The sequence below is a fragment of the Eubalaena glacialis genome, chromosome 5, assembly GCF_028564815.1.
Source record: "Eubalaena glacialis isolate mEubGla1 chromosome 5, mEubGla1.1.hap2.+ XY, whole genome shotgun sequence".
NCBI classification, from domain to species: Eukaryota; Metazoa; Chordata; class Mammalia; order Artiodactyla; family Balaenidae; genus Eubalaena; species Eubalaena glacialis.
In genome coordinates, this window is record NC_083720.1 from 1,039,548 (window position 1) to 1,059,107 (window position 19,560).

At 62.2% G+C, this 19,560-nt stretch overlaps 2 protein-coding genes across 3 annotated transcripts; one reads left to right on the forward strand and one right to left on the reverse strand.

Moving 5' to 3' along the window:
- Positions 1 to 407: 407 nt before the first annotated feature.
- Positions 408 to 7,964, reverse strand: TMEM129 (transmembrane protein 129, E3 ubiquitin ligase). Of its 2 annotated transcripts, none has more exons than XM_061191868.1 (4): positions 7,600 to 7,964; positions 2,988 to 3,462; positions 2,129 to 2,288; positions 408 to 2,006 (listed from the first exon to the last, which is right to left on the reverse strand). In XM_061191868.1, exons 1-4 carry the CDS (start codon positions 7,721 to 7,723, stop codon positions 1,758 to 1,760), a joined length of 1,008 nt encoding a protein of 335 aa, XP_061047851.1. In that variant the 5' UTR covers positions 7,724 to 7,964; the 3' UTR covers positions 408 to 1,757. The 2 variants fall into 2 exon arrangements, with proteins under 2 accessions (XP_061047851.1, XP_061047850.1); XM_061191867.1 differs by lacking the exon at positions 7,600 to 7,964 and adding an exon at positions 5,220 to 5,665.
- Positions 7,965 to 8,179: 215 nt separating this feature from the next.
- On the forward strand, positions 8,180 to 18,509 carry TACC3 (transforming acidic coiled-coil containing protein 3). Its single transcript, XM_061191877.1, has 15 exons — positions 8,180 to 8,341; positions 8,503 to 8,645; positions 10,128 to 11,039; positions 11,589 to 11,664; positions 11,835 to 11,988; positions 14,315 to 14,367; positions 14,655 to 14,758; positions 15,047 to 15,134; positions 15,330 to 15,434; positions 16,341 to 16,417; positions 16,493 to 16,536; positions 17,048 to 17,208; positions 17,891 to 17,997; positions 18,099 to 18,219; positions 18,349 to 18,509. Exons 1-15 carry the CDS (start codon positions 8,180 to 8,182, stop codon positions 18,412 to 18,414), a joined length of 2,373 nt encoding a protein of 790 aa, XP_061047860.1. The 3' UTR covers positions 18,415 to 18,509.
- Positions 18,510 to 19,560: the final 1,051 nt, after the last annotated feature.

Consider the following 19,560-nt stretch of genomic DNA (forward strand, 5'->3'; position numbering starts at 1 on the left):
GCACCAATATAAGGGAGCAGGAAGCACGTGCCACTGAGGAGCTCCCCGACCCGAGCTGCTCTCCTGGGCCACCCAGGCATCCCGTGGGACACAGCGGAGAGCTCAAGGTTGGAGGCCTCGACCAGCAGGGCCTGCCACCTTGGGCCACGTGTCCCCTGTACCTAGAGCGCCTGCATGCTGACCCCCCCCCCCACAACCCCCAGGACCCTTCAACGAGGGTGCCCTGGAAATGGGCTTTCTGACCCCAGCTGGGAAATCAGAGGAAGATTCCTGCAGAGTCTGCCTCCCTTCTCTTATTCTGAGCAAAATGTGCACATTAAACCTGCCACTTCTAAGATAGCATCTCCCCAATTGTTATCAGAGCTTGAATATCAGGAAAAACAAAATATTCCAATCAAGAAAACATATAAACTCATAGTAACATTTTATTAAATAGTGTATCACTTCACTACAATAGATTTACCTTTATAAAACTAAGTTTCTTTTGTAGAAAAGATAACCCCAGGCCTGGCTCTCCCTTGCCAAGGTTTGAAACTCCGGGCTGAGGCTGGGCATGGCTCCCGCCTGCCCCTCTGATGGCCTTCATCTGTGGGCACCCCCGAGGACCACAAAGCTGGGCTTCTCGCTCCCAAATCCCTGGCTTTGGTGCAGCCTTGGGTGAGTTGGGCCAGCTGAGTCCATCTCCCCTGCTTAGAATGACCAGGTTTAGGGGGCTTAGGGCCCCTCCAACAGTCCCATCTGTCAGAGCTGTACCCAGGGACCTGGCACTTGCCTCCCTGCTCCCCTCCTGCACCACCAGGAATTGGGAAGACGGCTGCCATTGCCTTGACTGCTGGGCACTTCCCTTCCTAAGTGGGTGGACCCTGCAGGGCTATGGCCAGCCTCGTGCTGAGTCCCAAGAAGCTTGTCATCTGGATGTAGGACGTTGCTGTGGAGCATGGTCTTCAGCTCAATGCCCTCGCTACCAGGAGTCTGAAACTTGGCCCTTTCCCTGGGCTCGCAGGAGCGGCAGAAGGCACGTGGTTACAGGCCCCTCCAAGGGGTGGGCAGCCCCCACAGGCACGCGGCTAAGAGAATGGCAGCTGAAAGCAGCCAGCCCCTGACGGGAAGCCCAGGGTATCCCTGGCCAGGGAGCAGGCAGGGGCCACCCCCCCCCCAGGAGTGGGCCCTTGGCTGGCCACAATCACCAGGAGACCCTGGGCAGTGCTCTCACCCTCCACCCATGAGCTCTGCGCCAGGTCCTCAGAGCAGCCTCCGTGGGGGGCGTGGAGGGTGCCGATGCCACAGGGCCAGCAGCCGGCTTGGGGACAGGAGCAGGATAGACTGCAGTCTCGGGCAAATCCGAGTCTGTCGTGTAACTGACGAGCAGTTAAGGTTTATGTGCCCCATACGTTTAAGGCAAGTGGCTTAAGTTAGGGCCATCTGGGGCAGGCCACGGGGTCTCCCGGAACACAGCTCAGGGGGCCCCAGAATGCTCTGGAGCTGGACCCGACACCACGTTCTGCGTGCCCAGCATCTACCCCTGATCAGAAACACGAAGAGTGGGGGAGACAGAGGCGCTGAGGACCCATCCCACTGCCGGAGACAGAACTTCAGCAGAAAACTCCTTTTTAAAACCAAAACCCCAGCCCTACTGCAGCCTCAGCCCTTCTGCACCGGTGAGTCGCCACACCGGGATGAGGCACCCATGAGAGCCCAAACCAGGGCCCAGAGGCCCAACTACGCCCCAAGGCGGTGGCGGGGTCTCTCTGGCGGGCTCAGCGCACGGCACACACGTCCAGGATGCAGAAGCGCGCGCGGCAGGTGGGGCAGGGCACACGGCTGGCCAGCCAGGTGTCGGGGCGCTGCGGGTCCTGGCGGCTGGCGAACCACTTGCCCATGCAGGTGAGACACCACATGGGGCGGCAACAGCACTGCTGGCACTCGCCCTCGTCCGCCTCCTGGCAGGTCTTCACCAGCCTCACGCTGGCCCGGGTCTGCATGCAGCCGATGCACGCCTCCAGGTCCTGCAGGCGGCCCAGGTGGTCAGAGGGAGCCCTGCCAGGCCGCCCTGGGGGGCCCCCACCGCAGGAGACGTGGTCCATGGGGGCCCAGCTGGGGAACCCGCCACCCCTGCCCAGCCCCCCACCTGGCTGCTGGGGACCGAGTAGGCCGGGTTGACCTCCACCAGGGAGGCGAAGGTCTCCAGGAACAGGTCGCCCAAGCTCTGGTGGATGACCACGTTGGCCGCGCTGCGGATGGGCGCCCGGAGCTTCTCACACAGCTCACCATACTCCGTGGAGTTCAGCCTGCACGAGGTGTTTGCTGCTGGGTGGGGACCACCGGGCGCGTCTGCGGGGCAGGGCTGTGGTTCCCAGGGGGCTGGCAAGGACCCCGGGGCGGGCAGAGAGGCCAAGGCTGTGCCCCAGTGCCCAGGGCGCCCACAACCACACAGACGTGGCGGCCCAGGCACAGCCCAGCAGCCAGCAGAGAGGGCCCTGGGGCCGGAGCCCACAGACCCAAAGCTGCCCACCGGCCCCCCGCGATGTGGGAGGGCAGGAGGGCGGGAGGACTGTAGCTGAGACACAGAGAGCCTAGCCCTCGGCAGGTTCAGGCCCAGGGCGTGTCCCAGGAGGGGCAGCGCAGGTCAGCCGCAGCCTGAACTAGACGGGAACACCTGGGCTCGGGCCCAGGCCTCAGAGCCGAGGGAGCCACCGAGCCTCTGTGCTACATGGTGGCCCCCAAACGTCCCCCATGTGCTCCCCCTGACATGCTGTGGAAGGCGGCTCGGAGCAGGGTGTGCAGAAACGGGAAGCGGAGAGTACCTGAGGGGGGCCGGGGGGATGGGGGCGCTGAGGGAGGGGCACGCTGGAGGGGCAGCTGATGGGACCAGCTCCCACCATCATCACCTCCTGGAGCAACTCAAAGACCAGAACTTGGGCGCTGGCTGGCCACACCCACCCCAGCAACCCCAGCCTCACCCCCCACCCAGCCGCAGGCCCGCCTACCGGATGTCGAAGGCCGGCACGGCAGGGTTGGCACTGGCCACGCGGATGGTGAGGAGTTGCACGGGCAGGTTCGAGTCTGGGGAGAGGTCGTGCTGCTGGGACTCCGTCACAGTCAGGTGCACGTCCTGCTGCTGGGCCACGTGCACACGGTACGTGGTCACCTTCATCACCCACGTGTCCGTCACAATCACACGGGCACCCGGCGCCCCCGTGGCAAACTTGTCGATCCGCCGGAACTCAGTGTCCACGGAGGAAGCGACGGCCCGCCAGCCTGACTGCGGGAAGGCATAGTGGGCCAGGGTGCGGGCCAGTGGGTGGTGGGCCCACCGGTCCCGGGACCAGTAGTAGATCAAGGTGCAGGCGATGGTGGGCAGTGTCAATGCCAGCAGGAGGAAGACCCGCCAGGTCTCCGGGGCCTGGCTGGGGGAGTAGAGCCGCTTTTCTGAGGCTGCGAAACACATGCCCACGTAGTAGCCTAAAAGGGACAGGGCAAGCCTCAGCAGAGGTTGGGACTGCCACACTCATCCTCCTCAGCTGGTACCCACCAAGGTCCACAGTGCTGTCCCTGACCCTCCGGGGGGGCACACTTCCTTTAGTCCCCAGCGCTGGGCGTGGCCCTCTGCCCTGGTCGGCTCCCAGGGCAAGACCATGGTACCCCAAGGCAAGTGGGCCTTGCCCGCTTCTACAGCTGACTCACCTCAGTCCTTGCCCTGTCAGCAGAAAACATTTTTATCTTACTACTTTAGTTTTGTACAAATGACATATAACTACCAGAAATAAAATGAGAAAAACCTAGAAAAGCAAAAATAAATACAAGGATCTGGCATCACCCAATGCAGAGCTGCCCACTGGCCCTCCTGGGGCCGGATCTTGGCCTCTGGACCCCACCTAGTCTGAGGAGGCAGATCAGACCATGGCCCGTCCCAGAACTGGGATGGCATGTGCCAGACAGTAAGCAAAGAATGACAGGAGCATGTCACAAGGACACAGGAGCCAGCTCCAGGGCTCCTGCTGGCCAGATGGGGGCCAATTTGCATGTCGAAATTAATGAAATAGACAGTGACCTGCAGCACAGATTTGAAATTGCAAAAATAATAATAAATGTTGTTGATCAAGTTGATATGCTTTAAGTAACTCATCGTGTGGAAATAAGTAACACATCTCTAAAGGTTCAAAAGTATTTCAAAACAAGTTAAAAAAGAAAAACAGACTCCTTGTCTGACCACAAGGCCAGGCTCCACCCCATTTCCTCCTCGAGTGGCCCCCGTAAGTCACTCGGCTCACCTTCCAGTTTCCCTGTCCATCACGGGATGGTGGTGGCCCAGCCCCCCACAGCCTGGTGGGAAGATGCAGTTAGAGGCTCCATAAAGCTGCAGAGATCCTTAGTTCCCAGGGCGGAAACCCAACACACGACCCTCAGGAGAACCCAAACTCCTCGTGTTGGAAGCCGGCTGACAGGCATCCCTGCATCCCTGCCTCCCTGGGGGCTCAGCAGAGCTCCCAGCTCACCACGTCGGCCCTGCCTCTATGCTGGCGTGGGCTCTCCTCTGCCGCCTTCCACACAAAGCAGGCAGCCCCCATGCACAGGCCAGCCTCAGCCCAGCCCACTCCTGGCCACTTTCCACGCCCTGCTGCCAGCTGGAAACCCCTCCCTGTGTCCACCGAGCTGCACACGCTGCTGGCCACCGCCACCGCCCTCCCAGACCTACTTCTGACCCCAAGTCCTCCAGAGAACCCCACCTAGTACCCCATCCAACCAGTCAGCCTCCCAGAAGCCAGCTAGCACCTGGATCACCACCCAGCACAGCCCCTGACAACGTCTGAGCGTCCCCCCCCCCACACACGCCTTCCCTGGCCTCTGCACCTGTGACACTCCCAACTGGCGTCACCCTCTCTGCCTGCCTTTCCCGCACCCACCGTCCGAAGACTGGGACGGGTCACCCCTATTTGCATCAGTTAACTCATGCCCCTCTCCTGGGAGCTGCCCCCCCATGTGACAGCTCACCACCCGCCCCAGTGAGCAAAGCACCCCTTCCCCCAGGGTTGAGCCCGCCTTTCCGCCAGGTACCTGCAAGAGGCAGCTGCCGCCAGCACCGTTCTCCCCACTCCTGGGAGCACACGGGCGCTTGGCCCGCAGCCTCGGCTCTACCGCACGGGCGCCCTCCGCCGTCCCTCCCCCCTCTGGGGTCCCGGAGCTCGGTCTCAAGCGCCGCCCACGCCCGCCGAGCTCACCTAGCGGCAGCAGGGAGTGGCACAGCAGCGTGGCGGCCGTGCGGCGCAGGTGGTAGGGCACGAAGGCGGCGTCCTCGCTGCCCAGCCAGCCCGACAGCAGGTTCTGCACCGTGAGCCCGGCCGAGTGGAACTCGGTGGGGGTGAACACGAAGCACACGGCGAACACCACGTAGGCCAGCGTGAAGGTGACCTCGGGGCTGTCCATCGCGCAGCCGTCGCCTCCGGGAAGCCGTCCCGGCGACGCCCGCTGCCCCAGCGAGGAGAACAGGCCGCGGCGTCCGGGTCCGGAAGGCGCGGGGCACTTTGGGAAATGGAGTCCCCACCCTCAGGCCACTCGCGGGGCGCTCTGGGAGATGGCGTCCTGCGGGGCACTCTGGGAAATGAAGTTCCCGGTCCCCTCGCTCGGACAGAAATTGTGAGCTGCCGCGACAGTCCTCGCGAGGGTTTGGATGCTCCTCAGGACCCGCCTTGGTGGCGGTGCTGCACTTAGCCCCACTGCACAGCTGGGGAAACTGAGACTCGGGCGAGCGGCTCTCAGGCCCTGACCTTTCCGCGCAGCCCAGGCGCGTCCGCAGCAGAGCCCGAGATTCCCGGGCGACAGCGGGCCCCGCAGTCACTGCCCGCCCGCAAATGGCCTTTCCCCTACGCCCGCCTGGCGAGCCGCGGTTACCGAGAATTCCGGCGTCCGCCGCGCCCAGCGTGCCGTCACCCCGGAAGCGGAACCTCCTCGTGGGCGTGACCTGTGACTCGACCTCCCATTGGCTGGCGGTGCCCTGCGTCCCGCCCCAGCCACGCGCTGATTGGCCGCGCGCGCCAACCGTCGGTATTTGAATCGGCGGCGGGCAGAAGGGCTCCCGGACTCCCCGCCTCCCGCTCCCTCGGTTCCGCGCGGCGGCCGACAGGTAAGGCGGCGGTGGGGTCCGGGCTCGGGGCTCCGGTCCCGCCTCTGGCTTAGCCTCGGGTCTCTGCCTGCCGTGCTGGCGGCCACCCTGGACGTGGGCCTACGCCCCCTCCGGCTCGTCCCGCGGCTCCGCCCTGCCTGCCGTCTGGGCCCCTCCTCGGGGTACCCTCTCGCCTGCCCTCATCCCGCCCGCCCGGGCGCAAACGGAAGCGGAGCCGATGGGTTCCCGCCCCTGCCTCCCGAGACGCCTGGTGGCTCCTATGTCGCCCTCCAGGAGGCCCCTCCGGCCCGCTGCGCCGGCCTCTCCTCTCCCTATCCCGGTGACCTCGTCCAGCCGCAAACCACCCGTGGCTGTGACTTGCAGAGACACGTCTCCGCCTCTGAATACGCGCGGGCTTGCAGCTCTGCGCCCAAGGCTGGCCTCCTAATTCCGGCCCCTCCTCTGGGCGCAGCCCCACCTGAGAGCCTTCACCGACTCCTGCAGCACCTGACTCCTGACGCACCTGACGTGGAAACCTGGGCTCCACACTCCCCGCCCCGCTGATCCCGGAGAACCCGCTCGCCCCCCGCCACCAGCCCTCCTCCCCGCCGGGCCCGGCTCCCTCTACTCAGGAGCCCCCTCCGTGGCCCCATCATTAGAAAAGCCAAACCCCCAAAGGCTGCTGTCATTGTTCTCCCACCTTCCCCAGGCGAAGGGGGTCTTCCGGCAAGATGTCTCCCTTCTGTGTCCTCCAGCCGTCCAGCCCCCTTCCCCGTTTTACCCCGTTGCTCAGGCCAGGCCTAATAGTGACCCTTGGCTTAGGCTTATCTTTCCCGCCTCCACACGGCAGGTGCGGGCCGCTGCCGAGCCAGGGCAGACCACTCCACCCTGGCCGGGTGCCAGAGCTCTGACCGCCCGCTTCCCTCCGAGCCCTCCCTGTCCTCCAGACGCAGCGCCCTACCCCCGCGCCCTTCAAGGTGGCTTGTCACCCTGACCTCCCACGCTGAGCTCACCTCTTTCCAGGCCATCCTTTCTCTCCCTGCCCCAGCCACCTGGCCTCTTGCAGCCACAGTCCCCAGGGCCCCCACCGCCAGCAAGGACCTGTAGTGCCCCCGGGCAGGTCAGTGCCCAGTGCTCTGGTGTCTCCGAAGTTGGGAACGCCGCGGTGTTGACCATTATGAGGGCTTCGGAGGGAGGAGTGGGATTGTTCTAGAACCTCCTGGGCCCCACTGGAGGCCCCTGCTGCGGAAGCGCCTCAACTCCCCCCAAGTGACTCTGCACCTGCTGCTTGTTACTCCCTCTAGCTCCTCCTCTGAGCCTCGGCCCTCCTGACGCCCTAGTCCAGACCCTGTTTCCCAGCTCCATGGGTGGAGAGCAAGCTGCTGTGCCCTGCTTTTCTTTTTTTTTAAATTCTCTTTCTTCTTCCTCCTCCTCTCTCTTTTTTTATTTTTTTGAAGTAGCATCTTATTGCATTACTTACTCATTTTTCATTTACTTACTTTGGCTGTGCCGGGTCTTAGTTGCAGCATGCGGGCTCCTTAGTTGCAGCATGCAAACTCTTAGTTGCGGCTTGCATGCAGAATCTAGTTCCCTGACCAGGTATCGAACCCAGGCCCCCTGCATTGGGAGCACAGAGTCTTACCCCCTGGACCACCGGGGAAGTCCCCCCTCCTGCTTTTCTGTTGTCCGCTAACTTGGCAGCTGCTGCACCTCTGACGCCGAGGCCTGTGCGGAGGCCCAGGCTTCCTCTTCCCCTTGCAGTTTTGCCACAGATCAGCCCTTATCTGTCTCCCAACTTTTACCCACAAAGTTCGAGTTATTTCGAGCACTTGGGTCTTCCTTCTTGCCCTGTGGGCTGAAAGCTCCTCTAGCTCTTGCTCCTGGGAGGTGGCAGCTCCCCCAGAGCAGGGTGGGGACTGCCTGGCAGAGGACGCACTGCCTGAGGTGTGACCCACTTGTGCAGGAAGGCGGACGTCCCCCTTGCAGCACTGTGGCGTCAGCCGTCACCTTCACGTATGTGCGTCCAGACAACGTGGTGTCACTGCCCTAGTCCTGACGCAAAACTGTCTGCTTTTCAGAATGAGTCTGCACATCTTCAGCGACGAAAATGTCACTGGTGACAAAAGTACAGAAAACTGCGACTTCCTGTTTTCACCACCGGAACTTACCGGAAGATCATCTGTTCTCCGTCTGTCACAGAAAGAAAATGTACCACCTAAGAGCACAGCCAAAGCTATGAAGGTAAGCACGTCTTGCCTCTGCGTACTATCTACCGTGCGTCACACATGAGGTCACCTGCTTTCCCGGTGACTTACTGAGCTGGCAGGGCAGGGCACGGTGCTGCCAGCGTGGTGCTTGAAGACTTGAATTATTGAACAGGTGCCCTCCTCTCTCCCCGACAGGTTACTTTTCAGACACCTCTGCGGGATCCACAGACACACAGGATTTTAAGTCCCAGCACGGGCAGCAAGCTTGAAGCTTGTTTTGCTCTGGGCGACACCATTGGATTAGAAAACTGTCATCAAGTCTGGACCCAGAAAGAGAAGTAAGTGTTGGCACTGTTTGATGTACTGCAATTTGTAACCTCTCTGATTGACTTGGCAGGAAAATTCTGTTTCATCTGTCACATCCGGTTGGGCTCCTCCTGGTCTCTGCTCTGAGTTTGTGTAGTGTGTGGCCCAGAGCACCTCCAAAGTCGTTTGTTGTTGGAAAAGTGAATAATAAAACAGGAAGTTTAAACTTCACATTCTGTTCCTCTGTTGTGCTCTTGCCAACAAATTGGCCTTGGTTTTTGTTTCTCTAACTTCATGAAATGTCCTGGCCGAATCTCCAAGGAGGGACGCTCTGTGGTTTTGCTTCTTTTTTAGCATTGCACTGGGGTCTCCTGCTTGCAGGTCCGTCTCCTGTCCTCATCAGCAAGCCCTGGAGAAAGCTTACAGATGGCTCTTACTGCTAAAGGCAGAGGAACCCGTCTGTTGTGTAATCTGACCAGAACACGTGTGGCCTGACGAATCAGATTTGAAACACTTGACTTTAACCAGCAGAAGCTTCTTTGCAGCCTCGCCTGGCATTAGGTGGTTGGCTTGCGTGAGGTGGTCGACAGTGTGAATGCCAAGGCTTTTCCTGCCTCTGTCTGGAGACGAGGACCCTGGCGGTGGCTTTTCACCCCCAGATGAGGCTGAATTAACCCGGCTGGCGCCCCGAGGGACCCTCTGCATCCAGAGTGGGAAGGGGCCTTGCTGGCACATTTCGTTCTGACTTTTGCTGATTTAAACTGTTTAAAACTTGCTTTTTCTTTTGAACGGATTTCAGGTGTGCAGAGAAAGGTATAAAAGCAAAAGGTCACTAACATACCCTTCACCTCGCTCCAGTGAAATGTCCTTGGGCTGAGTATCTCCCCATGGCTGGAAACTCCTCAGACCGGAATCTCCCCCTCTCTCCAGGTTTCCTTGCTACTTTTCAACTTCAATTTTTTAGTTTTCATTTTGAGATTCAGCTGAATGAGATTAGAGTGACTCAAATACTGTTCTTTTGTAACAATCCCCAGGAGGGAAGGGAAACCCAGCCGTTCAGATGCTGCCTCCTGGCCCCCGGGTCTGAGCTGCTCCAGCCACAGGGCAGGGGCGTGGAGGGGCCAGGAGGACCCGGGAGCTGGGCCCTGCTCCTTGTGAAGGCAGCGTCCTTGACCTGGCCTTTCTCTCTCCAGCGGGAAGCCTGACCCTGGTGTGCCCTGCCTGTCCCTGGCCGTGTAGCTGGTGGTCCCCAACCAAAAGGGGAAAATAGGCCAGCATGGAGGACCTCAACCTTGGCTGTTGTGAGTCAGGTTTCTCCTCTCTCTCAGTCACCTGTGTCTCTAGGTGGCCCGCCAGCACTGACTTGTGGGAACGTACTTGTGAAGGTTAATCTTGAGAAGAGGGTTGACCAAATGCTCTTTTTTTTCCTGTATTTAGCTAATGTTTTCACGTGGACTAAAATCTAACTAAAAACCTAACTGGTTCCTTAGTGTTAACTAAGTCTTTCTAAAAAGCCAACAGTTCACCAAGGAAACAGACACTAGAACGACCAATGGAATTCTCCAGAAACCAGCAGTGGCCGATGCCAACCCCCCTTCAGAGGACATGAGACCAGCCTCTGACGACAGGCGTCGCAGCGGGCCCTCCTTGGCTCCCCTGGCCTGCCTGGATCATGCAAGCTCTTCCCAGATGCCCGAAAGTGTTGAAAACCCAGAGGCATCTCCAGGACAAACGTCAGGCAGCCCTGAGCACACCCAGGAAGAACGTGTCCATCCTCATTCCTTAGAGGAAAGTGCTACCTCTACCTCCACAATTCTAGAAGACCCTCCCGGGATGGCGTCCCAGGACAGAACAGAGGACCCGCTGAGAGCCACAGGAGAAAACTCGAGCGGGGTCCCTGCTCCCTCTGCCGGGGCTGCTTCGGCTCCTCGTACCCACCCCGGAGGAGCCCGCGGAGCAGAGCCCCTCGTGGACCTGCCTGGCGAGGCCCCAGCGGGCTCCAAGGTCACTGCCAGCCGCGAGGACACCGCCCCAGCTGGCCCCGTGGAGGCTGGAGGCGCCACGTTCCCCAGTCCTCAGAGGGAGGAGGCCGAAGGCCAGACGGCCGACTCTTTGAGGAGTGAGCCCATAAGGCTGGAATTTGATTTCTCTGACGCCGCCAGCAAAAGGCCGCCCCCACTGAGGAAACGAGGGAAGACCCCGGCTCTCAGACCTCCCTCGAGGAGACCAGAGGCGAGGCAGGAAAAGGAGGAAAAGGCCCTCATGGAGGCGGGCGAGGGTCCCGATCCCCCTCCCCGCGGGTCCAACAGCCTGGACCGGGGCAAGCTGGACGACCCAGAGTGTAACCCCGCCAGAGGTGACGGAGAGGCGCGGCCCCCAGAGCACCCCAGGAGCAGGCCGGCCACAGAGGCCTCGTCTCCAAGCCGGTGAGCACGGGGTGGCAGTGGTGGGCGCGAGACCAGAGATGCCACCTGCAGCCCTGAGCCGGGGCCCCGGGGCAGCTGCCACAGCTCTTGGGGAATAGCGGGGAGGGGGCGCCCGCATTGAGATGCGTTCCCTGCGACGCATCTGGAAGGTCTAGCAAGATACATAGCCGAGAGCCCCAGGATTCCCGCAGCGCAGCTCCGGGGAGCCCAGTCTCCCGGGGTGAGCCCCGCCTCAGGCCTGTCCGCACTCCGCGGGGACGCCGCTCAGTGGCCGAGGGTGCGCCCAGCCGTCCAGCACCGGCTGCTGTTGCAGTTTCCTGGTAAAAAGGATAAATGGATCCTTGTGGTTTGCCTTTTCTTGAGTTGAAATGACCTCAGAGTGCCTTGTCCGCTTCTGAGGAGCGATTCTGTTGCAGGTGAGGTCGGCGGGATGGCTTTGCGGGGCCACCCGGCTGGGCCTCGAGCCTGGCTCCTGGGGGAGGGCAGGTGGCAGCTCGGTGCCGGACAGGGAGGCGTGGGGCGCGGGCCCTGCTGACCCCGTCTCTTTAGGCAGGTGCTCTTGGCCTCGGCGGATGACACACCGGGGGCGCAGACCTCGGCAGGGACCGCAGAAGCGGCGGGCGAGGTACGGGTGTGGGCGGGCGTCCTCAGGCTCTTGCCACGTCTGCGGATCGTCACGGGGCAGAGGCAGGCCGGTGGGGCCCGGGGCTGGGGGGTGGGACGCGCTGCTTCCCCCGCTCCCCCACGCCCCCTCGTCTTGATGAGCCCCCGCGGTGACCCCGACCTCCCTTCCAGGAGGGGACCACAGACACTTCGGGGGCGTCGGCTCCCACCAGCAGCCCGGGCAGCAAGCCGCCCACCGTGCCCACTGACCCCACACCCCCGACCCCCCGGGGGCCGGAGCCCGGCCTGGACCTGAGCAGGGAGCACTTCCGGGACCCCGCCGAGGGTACGTTGTTCACTGTCCTCGAGGCCAGGGTGCTAGAACCGTGTTCCGTGGTGCCCGCGGGCGGTCATCCTGCGGGCAACCCCGTCCCCTGACTTTAGTGATTCACACAGAAACTTCTGGTTTATCAAACGATGGGCGTTTTCAGGAGAACAGGACTAATATCTGTGATATTAAAAAAAAAAAAATTTTAGGCCAACTTAGAAAAACAGGCAGCAGACCTGACTGACTCAGGCGGTACAGATAGACACAGGAGGCAGCGGGACCTCGCTGAATCGAAGTGCTGTTTGAAACGAGACCCCGTAGAGATAAAAGGAGAAGCCCTGCCCGTCCACGCACCCGGGATGAGGGGGTGGAAGAGCCGCGGGTCTGACCTGCCTTCAGTGAGGACTTCCAACTGAGGCGCTTTTCAGGACAGGAGGCAGCTCGCCAGGATCTCAGTTCTGGTGACTTAAAACCCCCAGGCCTAGAGACGGCAGGAGAGGAGTGTAGGGTTTCCGTGTGGCAGGGCCATTGTGGGGTCCTCCCCGTGCAGGCGGGACCAGGAACCGTGGATCAGCTCCACTGGGGCAGCCTGCCCCCCTCCGCCAGGGACCCTGGAGACACGTGACTCGGGGTTTGTGTCCTGTGACGTTTCCAAGTCCCTCGTGTCACATTGTGTGAGGACTTCCTTTTATGGCTGAGTAATATTCCCCGTGTGGGTAGACCGCACCTTGTTTCTTCTTTTACCAGTTGATTGCCACTCTTTGGCTCGTATGAACGAGGCTGCTGGGAACACTCACGTACACGTTTTGTGTGAGCGTACGTTTCCCATCTCTCTGGGGCAGACGTACCCTGAGGGGGACATGGTAACAGTGTGTAACTGTTTGAGGAGCCGTCCAGCTGTTGCCCACGGGGTCCGCACCCTCTACTCTGCCCCCGCATCGTTTGAGGGTCCAGGTCTGCACCCCACTGTCACGGTGGGTGTGCAGTGCGGTCTCGGCGTGTTTTGGTCTGTTTCCCTGCTGACTGACGTTGACCTTTCATGTCTCTTCTTTGGAGAAGCATCTGCTCAGTTCCTTTGCCTGTTTTTTTTTTTTTTTAAATAATAATCTTTTATTTATTTATTTTTATATTTATTTTTGGCTGTGCTGGGTCTTCGTTTCTGTGCGAGGGCTTTCTCTAGTTGCGGCAAGCGGGGGCCACTCTTCATCGCGGTGCGCGGGCCTCTTCACTATCGCGGCCTCTCTTGTTGCAGAGCACAGGCTCCAGACGCGCAGGCTCAGTAGTTGTGGCTCACGGGCCCAGCTGCTCCGCGGCATGTGGAATCTTCCCAGACCAGGGCTCGAACCCGTGTCCCCTGCATTGGCAGGCAGATTCTCAACCACTGCGCCACCCGGGAAGCCCCTTTGCCTGTTTTTTAATTGGGGTTTTTTTTTTTGTTTTTTTTTTTTTTTGAGTTGTAAAGATTTCTTGTATAATCTAGGTAAGAATTCTTCTTTGGATACATGATTCACAAAAATTCTCTCTTTGCTTTCTTTCTTTCTTTCTTTGGCTCGTCGGGTCTTAGTTGCAGTACTCGGGATCTTCGTTAGGGCACCCGGGCTCTGTAGTTGTGGTGTGCGGGCTTAGTTGCTCCGCGGCATGTGGGATCCTAGTTCCCCAACCAGGGATCGAACCCACGTCCCCTGCATTTGAAGGCAGATTCTTAACCACTGGACCACCAGGGAAGTCCCTCTCTTCACTTCTCGATGGTGTCCTCGGAAGCGCAATGTTAACTTTCCAGCCCCATCTGTTCTATTGGTGCTTGTGCTTTTCGTGTCAATTCTAAGAAATCACTGCCAAATCCAGTGTCATGGAGATTTGCCCTCATGTTTCCTTCTAAAAATTTTATGGTTTTAGCTCATACATTTAGGTCTTTGATCCATTTTGAGTTAATGTTTGTCTATGGTGTGAGTTACCCTTAGGTTTTTTAAGCAAAGGTCATATTATCAGAAATTCAAGGACTCTTTTAGGGTGGTTCTACACAGTGGTTCTCAACCCGGGCGATTTGGACCCCAGGGGACGCCTTTGGTTGTCACGCCCCCGGGGGTGCTGTCAACACCCTGCGGGACACGGCACGGCCCCACGGAACCATCCAGCCCCAAGCGTCCTGAGCCTGAGGACAGCAACCCCGCTCTGTAGCAAAGGGCCGTCAGTCAAGGGTGGACGGGGAGGGGTGCCGCTCCGTGTGCACAGCCCGAGTGCTGGCGGCGGGGTGCCGAGCTGGCCTTGGTTTCCCCCGAGCACCCGACCCGTGGCGAGGGGGCGGCCCGTGGGATGCGGCTGGCAGCTGGCGTCTCCCTTTCAGTTCTAGGCACGGGGGCCGAGGTGGATTACCTGGAGCAGTTCGGGGCGTCCTCGGTGAGTTCCCGGGTGCCTTCGCGGTGGCCTTTCCTCAGGTGCGGAGTCTCAAAAGGGGCTCTTTCTAGAGCAGCCCCGGGCCGCGATTCCTCAGCCGCGAGCGGTGTCCGCGTCTGACCGGACGTGCTGGGCGGCCTGGCTGCTTCCGCCGCTCTTCCCCGCGGAGTCCTGTCCTGGGCCACCCCCCGCAGGCCACTCGGGTCAGGGCGGCTCTCGGGCGGGGCGTGGGGTGCGGCGTGGAGGCTGTCGTGTCGGGGGCACCGGTGACCCTGCTTCCTCCCCTGCAGTTTAAGGAGTCGGCCCTGAGGAAGCAGTCCTTGTACCTTAAGTTTGACCCGCTCCTGCAAGACAGCCCCCGGGGGCCGGCGCCTGTGGCCCCGGAGCCCAGCAGGTGCGCAGGGGCGGGCGGGAATCTGATCCACACAGGCCGTGTGACGATGGGAGCGCCCAGCCGCAGGGAGGGGGGCAGAGACAGTGGCCGGGCCCCAGCTGCCCTGGCCGAGCTCGTAAGCAAGCTGTAAGCGGGTCTGTGCCCGTGCGGCCCCTCCGACAGCAGAGGTGGGCAGCCTGATAGGCCGCATGGCCCACATGTCCCGAACATTGACCCCGTGGCCCTGGGGGAGAGTCTGGGCTGACCCCTACGCACGCAGACAGCACGCGTGTTCTCTTCTGGTCTCAGTGCACGGGGCACAGACCCGCATTCCTCGGGAAGCCCCCTGGAGGCCCAGCTGCTGGACCTGGACTTCGCAGGAGCCCCGGGCGTTCCCGTAAGTGGTCCGTCCCCTCTGTGGTGTAAAGAGACACCTAAGGGCCCGGCTTTCACGTGCTGTGGATCTGAAGGCTTAAGGGGTCCGTTGGCCCTAGGGGCCGCCCCTGGCTGCGCCGTGCCATCTGGGGAGCCGACGGGGCAGAAAGGAGTGCCAGGAGAGCTTGCGGCCCAGCCTGTCTCTGTCGCCCTGCAGATGCTCGGCCCAGCTCCATGTGACCTCGGACCCAGGGCTCCGCTGCTGCCCGTGGGCCCCATTGTGGACGTGCTGCAGTACAGCCAGAAGGACCTGGACACTGCGGTGAGGGCGAGGGGAGGGGAGGGGTGGGGAGGGGAGGGGAGGGGAGGGGTGGGGAGGGGTGGGGAGGGGTGGGGAGGGGAGGGGTGGGGAGGGGAGGGGAGGGGTGGGGAGGGGAGGGGTGGGGAGGGGTGGGGAGGGGAGAGGAGGGGAGGGGAGGGGTGGAGGGCGAGGGGAGGGGAGGGGTGGGGAGGGGAGGGGTGGGGAGGGGAGGGGTGGGGAGGGGTGGAGGGGGAGGGGTGGGGAGGGGAGGGGAGGGGTGGGGAGCGGTGGGGAGGGGAGGGGAGGGCGAGGGGAGGGGAGGGGAGGGGAGGGGAGGGGAGGGGAGGTGCCCGGCGAGCGGCCCTCACCTGCTGGCTGCAGCCCTGGGGGTGGCGCCTGCAGGCTGCTCCGAAGAACCTCGGGGAGCTGGGGGTGGCAGCTCTGTGCGCTGGCCTTGCTCATGCCATGCAGGCAGGATCGCAGGCGTCCACTCAGCGACCCCCGAGCCAGGCACCCAGGCAGCTGAGTGTCCTGCGTTTCCACCCAGTGTCTCTTGCAGAACCTGTTCGCAAGCGAGGGTCTGGGCATCCGCTCTGAGCTGCCCAGGGGGTAGCGGCCCCCAAGTCCCCTTGCTGCCTTGGTGATGCCCTGGGTGGCGTCCGGCTGGTCCCCTCTCAGGCAGGCCTGTGCGCCGGGCCGTGCTGGGCCCAGCAGCTCCTGGCACCCGCCCGCCATCTTCGGGCGGTGTCCTCTCTGCCGCGGGGCCCTCCCCCGCACGCTGCTCTCCCGCCCCGCCTGTGTCGGGAGGCGTCCCACCGGCGCACCCACCGCACGCCGACCCCCCAGCACTGCGACGTCTGCTGAGTGGGGCAGGAGAGCCCAGCACGGGAGGACACTGGCGCCAACTCGGGTGTGTGGTCTGCACAGGTTGGGGCGATGCAGAAGGAGAACGAGGCGCTTAGGGGCAGGTGCACGGCGCTGCAGGAGAAGATCCTGGAGATGGGGTGAGTCTGCGTGCTGGCTGCCCAGGGCCCCGCGACGCACTCTTGGGGCTCATGGCACCTGCTCTCCTCCCACAGGAAAATCATGGACGGGTTTGAGGGGACCGTGTACCAGGCGATGGGTGAGTGCCAGGTGCCCGCGGGCCCCTGGGCTGGGGCAGCTGGCAGTCAGGAAGGCTGGGGGGGCGCCGGGCCCCGGGTGCTTATCAGCCCTCAGGTTGGCCGGGCCCCGAGTTGGCATCCGGGGCCGTGGCAGCAAGCAGATTGGGTCCCTCCAGTGGGCGCTGCACCCGCGGTCTGCCCCCTGCCCCGGGGGCTGCGCGTCCAGCTGCAGTCTCGGTGGGTGCTGGGCACCGGGTGTGTCCGGGCTGGGGCTGCAGGCCCCGAACGTGGGGTACGTGTGGCCTGGGCTCTGCAGTCAGGCCCTGGGTTCGTTGTCCGCTGCCTCGGCTTCCGGGTGGAGCTGGTGTTGAGGAAACAGCTGTTTTCTGGGCACTTGGGACCCCCAGGTCCTGCCCTGGAAGGTCCCGAGAGGGGGGCTGGTCAGCGCCCCAGGGGGACCTCCTGACGCTGGTCGTCTGTGGCGCCACCTGCTGGCCGCCCGCTAATCCCGAGTGCTGGTCTTCCTTTAAGAGGAGGCTCAGAAACAGAAGGAACTTGCCAAAGCCGAGATCCAGAAGGTTCTGAGGGAGAAAGACCAGCTGACTGCAGACCTGCACTCCATGGAGAAGTCATTCTCCGACCTCTTCAAGCGGTTTGAGAAACAGAAGGAAGTGATCGAAGGCTACCGCACGGTGGGTGCCTGGCCGGCGAGAGGCCCCAGGGACAGCGGGGTCGGCATTGTTGCCAGTGGGGCAGCGTGGCAAGCAGTGACGGGGAGAGGCTGGGGGCCCTGCAGGAAGAGGGGGTGAGCTGAGCCTTGGTGCTGAGTCTGGGAAGAAAGGAGAGGCCCCCCGCCGGGGGTGTGGGCCCCAGGCTCCAGCCCTCCTTCTACCCGCACTCTCAGCTCTCGGCTTTGTCGCCTACTGCCGGACGTGAGTGCCCGCGAGGCTGTCCCTGTGTGGCCTGCACAGAGGCTGCTGCGTCCAGATGTTCCCTGCCGCTGCTGTCTCCCTCCTGGGGCAGCAGGAGACCCGGCCCCCAAAGCACAGGGCTGGGGGGCAGGAGGGCAGGGGCTGGTCCGTGGACCTGGGGCCCGGCCTGCTTTCCCCCGAGGTGCCTGGATATAGGCACGGGGACTGAGTAGGAGGGCTCTGTGTGTCAGGCAGGGTCCCCTGGGGGGCGAGGGGTCAGGCCCCGCGTCCGGAGGCCTCCTGAACCGCGGGATGAGGAGGCCTGGGGCTGTGGGAGTGCTGGCCGTCTCCGGAAGGAAACGGGAAGAGCTCTTCCCCTGCAGCCTGGTCCACCGCGGCTCCACGAGTGAGCCAGAGAGCCTGGGCCCTCAGCTCAGGGCTCAGCGTCCGCTCTTCCTTCCAGAACGAAGAGTCGCTGAAGAAGTGTGTTGAGGATTCCATAGGGAGGATCGAGAAGGAGGGCCAGAGGTACCAGGCGCTGAAGGCCCACGCGGAGGAGAAGCTCCAGCTGTGAGTGCCGGGGCTCGGCGGCGGGACGGTGCAGGAGGCTCCCTCGGGAGGGGTCTGGTCCCCCGTGGGCTCAGCCCAGCCCAGCCCCTCTGCTGCTCCAGGGCGAACGAGGAGATCACCCAGGTCCGGAGCAAGGCCCAGGCGGAGGCCCTGGCGCTGCAGGCGGTCCTGAGGAAGGAGCAGATGCGCGTCCACTCGCTGGAGAAGGTCGTCGAGCAGAAGGTGGGCACAGGGGCCCCACGGGTCCAGGCGGAGTGGGGGAGGAGCAGCCCTCCTGGTTCTAGAAGCTCTGGGCCTGCTCCCAGCTCCGAGCACTGGGAGAAATCTAGGGATTTGATTTTCCTCCTTCAGACTAAAGAAAACGATGAACTGACCAGAATCTGTGATGACCTCATTTCCAAGATGGAGAGAATCTGATGTGGCAGCCCCGACCTGTGCCGTCTTCTCCCCCGTCTGTCTGTCTGTCTGTCTGTCTGTCTGGGTTTTTCTTCTCTGTTAACCTCAACTCGTTTTTAAACTAGGTTGCTTTAGGAAAAATAAATAAAGTTTCCCTTAAGTCTAAGCAATAGAGCTCTCCTGGTCTTCATTAAAGGGACAGTTTCCGGCTGAACCGACCACAGCTGCTGTCCGCTCCGTGCCTTTGGCCCTTCCCTGCCCCGCACCTCACAGCTACCCGATGGGTAGGTGGGTGGCTGGGCGGGTGGGCAGCCCCTCCTGGGGGTCGGCCGAGTGGGCTCCGGCCCCACCCCATCTGCCTGGTAGGCTCTGTGGTCAGGGGAGGCTGTGTCTCTGCCTCGGCCACAGATCAGAATCCAGACAGACTCAAGTCTTCAAGTAAGAAAGCAAACCAAGGCAGCCACGGCGGCAGCTGGCTTTGTGTCACCTGGCAAGGCCGCAGCCCCTGGTAGTTGAACACTCACCGAGGTGTTGCAGGGTGTTTGTAGCCGTGCCGAGTTCACACCTGCCATGGTAGCACCGAGCTGTCCTCGGCGGTGGGGAGGCCTCCTCCAGCCCACGAGGGAAGAGGGGTCGGTCTCGGGACCAGCAGCTCCCGCCTGGGTTTCCAGCCTGCCGGCCCGCCCCCTAGTAGGACCCCACAGTCTCCTGAGAGAGACCCGAGAAGACGGAGGGGATGAAATATTCGAGGGCAGATGGGTCTCCTCTGGCTGTCTCTGGAGAGCCCTCCCTGGACAGACATTCAAAGCTCCTGACAAAAGCTCTGCCTCCAGAGGCTCAGAGGTAAGAAATAACGTCTCAAAGTGGGGGGTCTGAGTCTACACCCCCAGCCCCAGCGGGCTGCGTCTCAGACCCTCAGGGCCTGCTCCAGAGGAGGGGCCCGTAGTGCATCCTCACTGGACCCTCGGACCCCGGCCGGAGCACTGTCCTTGTCCGGGTCCCTTGTTCACTGAGGGCGGGGGGAACGCTTGGAGGGTGGAGGTGAGGCCCTGGCACGGGTGCGGTGGGCACCAGACAGCCTCCGGGAGCCCCTCTGAACTGGGCAGGTCCCAGCCTGCAGGGCATCAGGGGACCCTGGACACAGGCGGGCAGAGAGCTGGCCAGACA